Below are 7,364 nucleotides of genomic sequence, written 5' to 3' on the forward strand. Positions count from 1 at the left end.
TGTCTCTCCAACCAGAACCCACCAGGAACCACAAAGTCTTCACTCACCCTTTAGAAAAATAAGATAACACAAATAAAACATAAACATGGAGACAAAATAGCTTTTTAACAAAATATATCAAATAGTTTATACAGTGTAGCAGAGGTTTGCATTTCAAAATAAAAGACATTCTACACCATATAATTAATGCAGCAAATGCAGTAGGAAGTGTAAAGTCATCAATGATAAAATAAAAACTATTTATTTTACTGTTTCTGGAGCATTTCAGACACAAATTTATAAGCAAAAAACTGAATCAGAGCAAATGAAGTGACTCCTACCATATATTAAAAACACGAGGAACACTTCAATTTGTTTAAAAATAGAAAACTTGATTTATAATCCAGTAGATTAGAATTTAATGTAACTTTAATTCTGGTTAATGACAATAAATTGATTTTCTGTGACAAATGAAGCTCAAATACAGTCAAAATGTGTCAGTATGATGTTCATAAACTACAATGGATTGATGGAGAATTACAGATACTGTTGTTAGGATTTTTACTTTTCAGAAATGTCTTAAACATTTTTCTGTTTCTTCCTGTTGTTTTAAATCCCTTCACATCATTTATAAAAATAATAGAAACCTATTTTGGATCTTATTTCATATTCTAACATGGATTTATTCTACAGTCAATTAAAGAAAAGACAAAGTGATGAAGGAGAAGGAAAAGATGGCTGTGATGATCCTGCAGATGCATGTGTGCAGGAAAGCTGCAGAAACCAGTTTTTCCTGCACAATGTTCTCAAAACGACAACAGATCCTTTCAACAACAACGATTCTTCACCTGAAACTTTATCTGTCTTCATCTTTCTGCCACTTGGAAGAGCTGAAGCTGATCATGACCTCAGAGTGAGCAGCTGACTGAGTCATCAGCTCCTTAACCCTTCCGCTCTCTTTGGGGTCCAGTTGACTCCAACCACATATTGATATGTGATTTCTTCCATGACAAAGGTGGACAGGATTTTATGTCTGTCAAGGACATTAGTGAAACTCAAAAATCAAAGATAAAAAAAAGTTCAGCGCACTGTCTTGGGGGGTCCAGATGACCCCACTTTTAATGTAAACAAACTAAGGAGAGCGGAAGGGTTAAAGCAGACTGTGTTCATCTTCAGGGAGAAAGGTCAACACTCTTCTAAAGAAACCTCAGACAAACCACACCTGTATGAGGGAGAGGATGTGAGCTGATCTTTGTTGTACCTGAGCTCCACCTCTGTCACAGAGCAGTGCTGGCGCTCCAGGAAGTGTTTTGTGTCACTTGTGGGTGGGGCAGAGCAGCAGACAGAAAGAGCGAAACAAAACATGTGGGTCAGACAGGTGAATTAGTTTCAGGGTTCAAGCTGCAGGTCGACCGGTGACGCCCTCCTCTTCCTCCTCCTCCTCCTCCTCCCCTGTCGCCCAGGGGCAGCACAGTCTAGCTGCGTGTGTTGTGTTTGTGCCTCAGGGATCAGAGGAACCTCGGCCGGCAGAGACGCAGCCAAGGCCCCGCCCACCCGCAGGTACACTCCACCTGTGTCTGGAACAGGTGAGCCAGCTGGAGCTGTGGCTGCAGAGCGTGGCGTCTGCTGGAGCTGCCATGCAGGAAGGCGTAGAGGAGCAACTCCGCACCTATCAGGTAGGCTCCTCCCCCACAATGACAGCCCTCTCCTGTGTATAGGGAGTGCAGGTGACCTGTCCAGAATAGAAGACGGAGTTCTTTTATTTGTTAACTCCGCTCATGCAGAGTTACCTGGCAGGTCAGATCATGTGGCCAGAGGGATCACCTTTCTGTCACCTCGTCACTGAGGAGAAACCCGACTCCACAGCAGCAGAGGTCAAAGGTGAAGAGTCTGAGCTACATGAAGCCATACGTTTGTTTACACAGCAGTGCTCACACCTGAACGTTTCTGAGATGTGTGCGGCTCATGCTTTAAAAAAGTTGAAATAGAGCAATTTGAGGTGTCAAACTCAATCACACAGGGGCGACACTCTCTAAAACACACCTTAGATCACGGGTCAAACAGGATAAACATTTATCGAACACTCTAAAACTACATTTTTAAAACTGTAACTTTTTAACATAATTATGAACTAGATATATATCATTACCTGTGATAATGTTAGTGTGAATGCTGTAAGAGGAATTTGGCTCCTGAAGATGCTGAAATTGATAGATGAAAACGCTGAAGCTGAAAGCCAGCTAAAACATTAGCTAAATGTGAAATTAGCCTAAAAAACTAACAAGAGAAACTTAGATTAGCGAAAACAGCTAGCATTTAGCTGAAAAAATAGCTAAACTTTTAAATACAATAAAAAACTGAAAAAGTGTTATAAATATAAGCCTAACTCCAACAGCCTAAAAACTTTTTTCAAAATGCCTAAATTAGCCAAAGAAGCTAGCATGTAGCTGAAATATTAGAAAAACTCCAGAACAGCCTAAAACAATCTTAATAAATGCCTAAATTATCCAAAAAGCTAGCAGAATGCCAATTTTTAAAACTTTAAATCTGTAACTTTTTAACATAATTATGAATAATGAAAAGACAGGAATATTATTCCAGAATAAATCAACTTAAACCTTAAATAACTTTCAATATTTTACTCTCCATAAAAAAACATTTAGTCAGAGTTATACAAGTTAGAAATGAGTCCAAGATAACATCGGACCATTAATAACAATAAAATAAAATGATCTGGAGGGTGGTGAATAGAGGATGGATGCTTCTATGAATGGAGCTTTGCTCCGCCTCTTTGAGCTGAGTGCAAAACCTGTAGAATTAGAACAACATACATGGGCACTTGTATGTTGTTGGAATTTAGTCACACAAAATCACTCCTATTTGATGCAATGTAACAATGTCTTTAAATAGTTATTAAAATGTAATTATTTTCTAAGTTAAATGAACTTAGTGAGTCTCCTCTGCAAAGACAACTTTAGGATTTTAATGAAGTTTTTATCCCTTTACTTCTATCCTCTTTCATGGAAACATATTATCTCATTATCTCAGTACTTCCAGTTTCCTCTTTTCTAACCACATTAAACAAACTCTTCCAGCTTCAGCCGGACGTGAAGCTCGGCTGCAGCTCACTGCTGGAGAAAGCTTTGCAGACATGGAGCTCCTCCTGTCTAAACAACACCAGAGCTTTTCTTCATGAACGAGACATGTCTGAGTCTTTCACCACTAAATGAACTGTCCTTGTGAGTGAAAGAAGGCAGGATGTGTGATGGGTGGTGATAGACTGTCTATGGTTTGTCTCCTTCCTGTTCAGTCATGCATTCTCTCCAGACATTGTAGAAGTGTGGAGGCTTCAGAACAGAGTTTGCAAACAGCTAACATGTATCATCGTCACAGCTGTGACAGCAGAATAACAGAAACAAAGTGAAATGTGTCTTTGTTTCATGTTCAGGAGATGATCCAGGAGATCGAGGAGAAGGTCTGCAGCTTGTCCGAGCACAGCTCCGCTCTGGACCTGCAGAAGTCACATGAAGCGTCCCAGCGAGAGGCGGCTGAGCATCTGATCTGCAGGCTGGAGCTTCTGAAAGTCAAGCTGGTCTCCTTCCAGCAGCTGCTGCAGGATGGACATGGCAAAGAAAACCTCTGTGACGGAGAACCCGAAGAACAGGTTCATTAAGCTCCACACATCCACAAAAAGAGACAAACACGTCTTTTATAAAACATGTCGGCAGGAAACGTGGTTTTCATCTTTATATGCTTCCTTTCCTCAGAGCTCTGTCCTCCAGACAAAGTCTGAGTCTGTGCTAAAGCGCAGCAGCAGTGTCCAGGAAATCTTTTCCTCGCCGCAAAATAAACTTCTCAGACAAAGCAGCCTGCAGCAACAGAGGGTAATTATTACTTAATACTCACTTATTACTATGAACTTAAAATGAAGTCGTTTCAGTTGATGTTTTCTCACGATAAAGACGTTGCCATGTTGGAACCAAAATTCTCAGCAAACAGTGATTGGTCGGAGTCAGTCTAAGTTATAATTCCTACGGTAACCACTAGGGGGCGATGGTGACAGAGTTTCCTGAGCCGGTCCTGGCTGCTGTCGGGTGGAAGGGAACATCCTGGACAGGTTTCCAGTCTGTAGCAGGGCACACGATCAATCCCAAACACAACTTGGAGCAAATGTATCAAAGTCAAGGCCCGGGGGCCGGATCCGGCCCTCCGGGTAATTCTATCCGGCCCTCCAGATCATTTTCTTTTATTGTTATTAATGGCCCAATGTTATGTTACACTTATTTCTAACTTGTATAAATGTGACAAAATATATTTTTATGGAGAGTAAAATATAGACATGTATTTAAGGTTTAGGATGATTTATTCTGGAATAATATTCCTGCCTTTTTATTATTCATAATTATGTTAAAAAGTTACTGTTTCAAAAGTCTTAAAAATTGTCGTTCTGATAGCTTTTGGACTATTTTGGCATTTATTAAGATTTTTTGGGTTTAGCTAATATTTCAGCTACATGCCAGCTGTTCTGGCTAACCTAAGTTTTTTTTGTCGTTGTTTTTTAGGCTGATTTAGCATTTAGCTAATATTTTGGCTAGCTATTCGCTTCAGTTTTCAGCTATTTACTTCAGCATCTTCAGCAGCCAAATTCAGCTTACAGCATTCACACTATCATTATCACAGGTAATGCTATATATCTAGTTCATAATTGTGTTTTAAAATTACAGCTTAAAGTTTTAAAAATGTAGTTTTAACAAATGTTTTTCCTGTTTGCCCGTGACCTAAATTGTGTTTTGGATTTTGATTGAGTTTCACACCCCTACCTTAGAGTTACCATCTAATCCATTAAGCATGTTTTTGGACTGTGGGAGGAGCCTAAAGTACCCAGAAAAAACTCACACATGTACAGAAGAACATTCAAACTCCATAAAGAAAGTTCTCAGTCAGGATTTAAACCTGGCCTTTCTTTCTCTGAGGCAAGAGTGCCGACCGCTACCCCACTGTGCAGGGCAGTTTTATTAAATGTTCTGATGAAAAATCTAAATGGTGAGTAAAACCTAGAAGCAGGATGTTCCTGTATGACATGAACTTTTGATGGAGGTTTTGTGTGCAGATGTTTAACATTCACTCCTGGATGTAAATGAGGGCGGGGCCTCTTCTCTGCAGGATCTGGAGCTGGAGCTCACGCAGCAGAGGGGGCTCACTCAGGCCGTCGCCCAGCAGGGCAGAGGCCGACCCAACAGCCTCGAATCCGAGGACGGCAGTGAGTCATCACCGTGGTAACTGACTCCTCCTCTTTGTACCTTGTAAGCTCCTCAGTTCTCCTACGGAAGTGTAATGTTGTCCGTGTCCTGCAGGGGGCCCCCTCCTGAGGCTGCTGGGGGGGAGGACTCTGCTCTGAAGAAGTGGGATGTTCTTAACACTCGGCTGCTCGCTTTAGAGGAGAGCTGCCTGCTTCCTTGGTGTGAGGTGAGGCCTTCATCACCAAGACCGAGAAGCTCGATTATCACTTTCCCAACACAAAAAGAAAAGAAAAATCAGTTTTGGCCGTGCTTGATTATCACCTTCTTTGAACACGTCGTTGTCTCTTGGTGTGATGTGGACTCCTGCAGGGCCTGATTAGACTTGTGTGTTTCCTCATCTCTTCTTTTGATATTCCTCTGTGTGTGTCCCTCTTCCTCCCCCCCCTCTGAAGGTGACAGACTCATCTCTGAGGGCCTTTGATGGAGCAGCAGGATGCATGTTCGGCACAGAAACTCTGAGAGAGCTCCAAGCCTCCATCAGCCGCCTGAAGCAGCTGGGGTGCACATCTGCACAGGTGAAGAGCCAGAATCAAAGCAGTGACACATGGGTGATGGGGGGGCTGCTGAAAACCTCCTGTCAATACATTTGTACTGAAGTGATTTTAGGCAAGTACATTCAGATCATTTAGAACAGACAAGTGAGGACGAGGTGTTAGAGGTGTGTGTAAAGGGCGTCTACTGTTTGCTCACAGCATCCCCCACCACCACCACCACCAAGGTCCTACATGTCTAAGGTGCAATTAAAACCGAGGGGAGGGGCAAATCCATACAGCAGCCACAGGAGAGGGGCCACTGCCATGTAGTTCACCCTAAATTTGGGCCCCATGAAAATAATTTCTATAGGGCCCCTAACACACTGACAAATTTGCATTAAGAGTCTTTGTGGGCCCCCCCCCCTCACTCTGGGCTCCTAGAATCAGTCACCTTTAAACCCCCTATTCAGCGCCCCAGGGAACAGGGGCCACATCAAGAACTGACCCCCCAGGCCTGACACCCAACGCAGGGAAAAAAAGGAGCCAGTCCCAGGGGCCAATCTTGGCCCCCGCCCCGAGTACCCACTGATCCAGCACCAATGGGACCAAGGCAGCCCAACCAGAAGCGGCCCCCACCAATTTTCTAAGTAGAGACCACTACCCGCCAGACGCCCTAGGCCCCGTATCTATTGGGACCCTTCCCTCCCAACGGAAATACCCCCAAGACCCGGAGTAACAGGGGCCCCAACAGGGTTGCCCTTCCTCGCCCCAGAGCCAGAAAGGGAGTGATCCTAGCCCCCAGATGCAGGCGAGCGGCCCACCCGACGCAGGCGGACCCCCCGGGACGAGGCCCGTGCCAGCACCCCCAGCACTACCAACAGGACCACCCCCCAAGCCAAGCCAGATCCCCCACCCAACCGCACTCACCACACCCCACGGTGCCCAGACCAAACCCCACAACCAATGGAGCCCCCCCACGCTCCAGCCAGGCGCCAGAAGGACCCGACCCCCGCCTAACGGTGTTGTTAGTTTTCTTTATACTATTTAAAGATGAGAAAGAATACACATAAAAAACATTTTTGTTTTTTATGAATTAATAACAGCATCAGGGTCGTGATGTGATTCTAACTTTTATATAAAGTCAAAAAATTTCAAAAGGATTCTTAAAGAAGTTAAAAACAGCCCTTGTACTGATGTGCTTTTACTAAATCAACCAAAAACAAAAAAAGTTGACTTCACACTTTCAGAGAAAAAGAGAAAATCTACTGAGAGGAGCAGCAGTTCCACCTCCACCCCCCACACCTCCACCACCCCCCAGCACTCACCGCTGAGCTTAATTAGTTGTGCAGAAATCATTTTCACGTTTCTTACAACCTGACAGGCGTTCTTTGACGACGTTCCTGTGTTCTCTCTGCTCAGGCCGCCGCTGAGGCGAGCTCCCGGCAGGCGCTGGATGAGGGTTTGTTTGATGTGCTGCACGGAGCGGCCCTGTCTCTGTCCTCCACCAACACTCAGCTGCGCTCAGACGCTGTGGTGACGCACGAGGACCAGGCCCAACTCTCACTCCTGCGGCTGCAGGTGGGCAAGTTTGGACCGCTGTGACCCTAATCAT

The 7,364-nt window shown here is 44.1% G+C and overlaps 1 protein-coding gene across 2 annotated transcripts in view; it reads left to right on the top strand.

The window, feature by feature from the left end:
- Positions 1 to 7,364, top strand: part of syne2b (spectrin repeat containing, nuclear envelope 2b) — a 183,159-nt gene that overhangs the window by 121,802 nt on the left and 53,993 nt on the right. For both annotated transcript variants that reach the window (XM_024267764.2, XM_024266355.2), the window contains 7 exons: positions 1,485 to 1,655; positions 3,428 to 3,643; positions 3,747 to 3,863; positions 5,143 to 5,255; positions 5,334 to 5,445; positions 5,672 to 5,794; positions 7,172 to 7,330. In XM_024267764.2, coding sequence (XP_024123532.2) covers positions 1,485 to 1,655; positions 3,428 to 3,643; positions 3,747 to 3,863; positions 5,143 to 5,255; positions 5,334 to 5,445; positions 5,672 to 5,794; positions 7,172 to 7,330 — 1,011 coding nt within the window. The remainder of the gene's footprint in view (positions 1 to 1,484; positions 1,656 to 3,427; positions 3,644 to 3,746; positions 3,864 to 5,142; positions 5,256 to 5,333; positions 5,446 to 5,671; positions 5,795 to 7,171; positions 7,331 to 7,364) is intronic.

The sequence above is a fragment of the Oryzias melastigma genome, linkage group LG22 (genome assembly GCF_002922805.2).
Source record: "Oryzias melastigma strain HK-1 linkage group LG22, ASM292280v2, whole genome shotgun sequence".
Classification (NCBI taxonomy): Eukaryota; Metazoa; Chordata; class Actinopteri; order Beloniformes; family Adrianichthyidae; genus Oryzias; species Oryzias melastigma.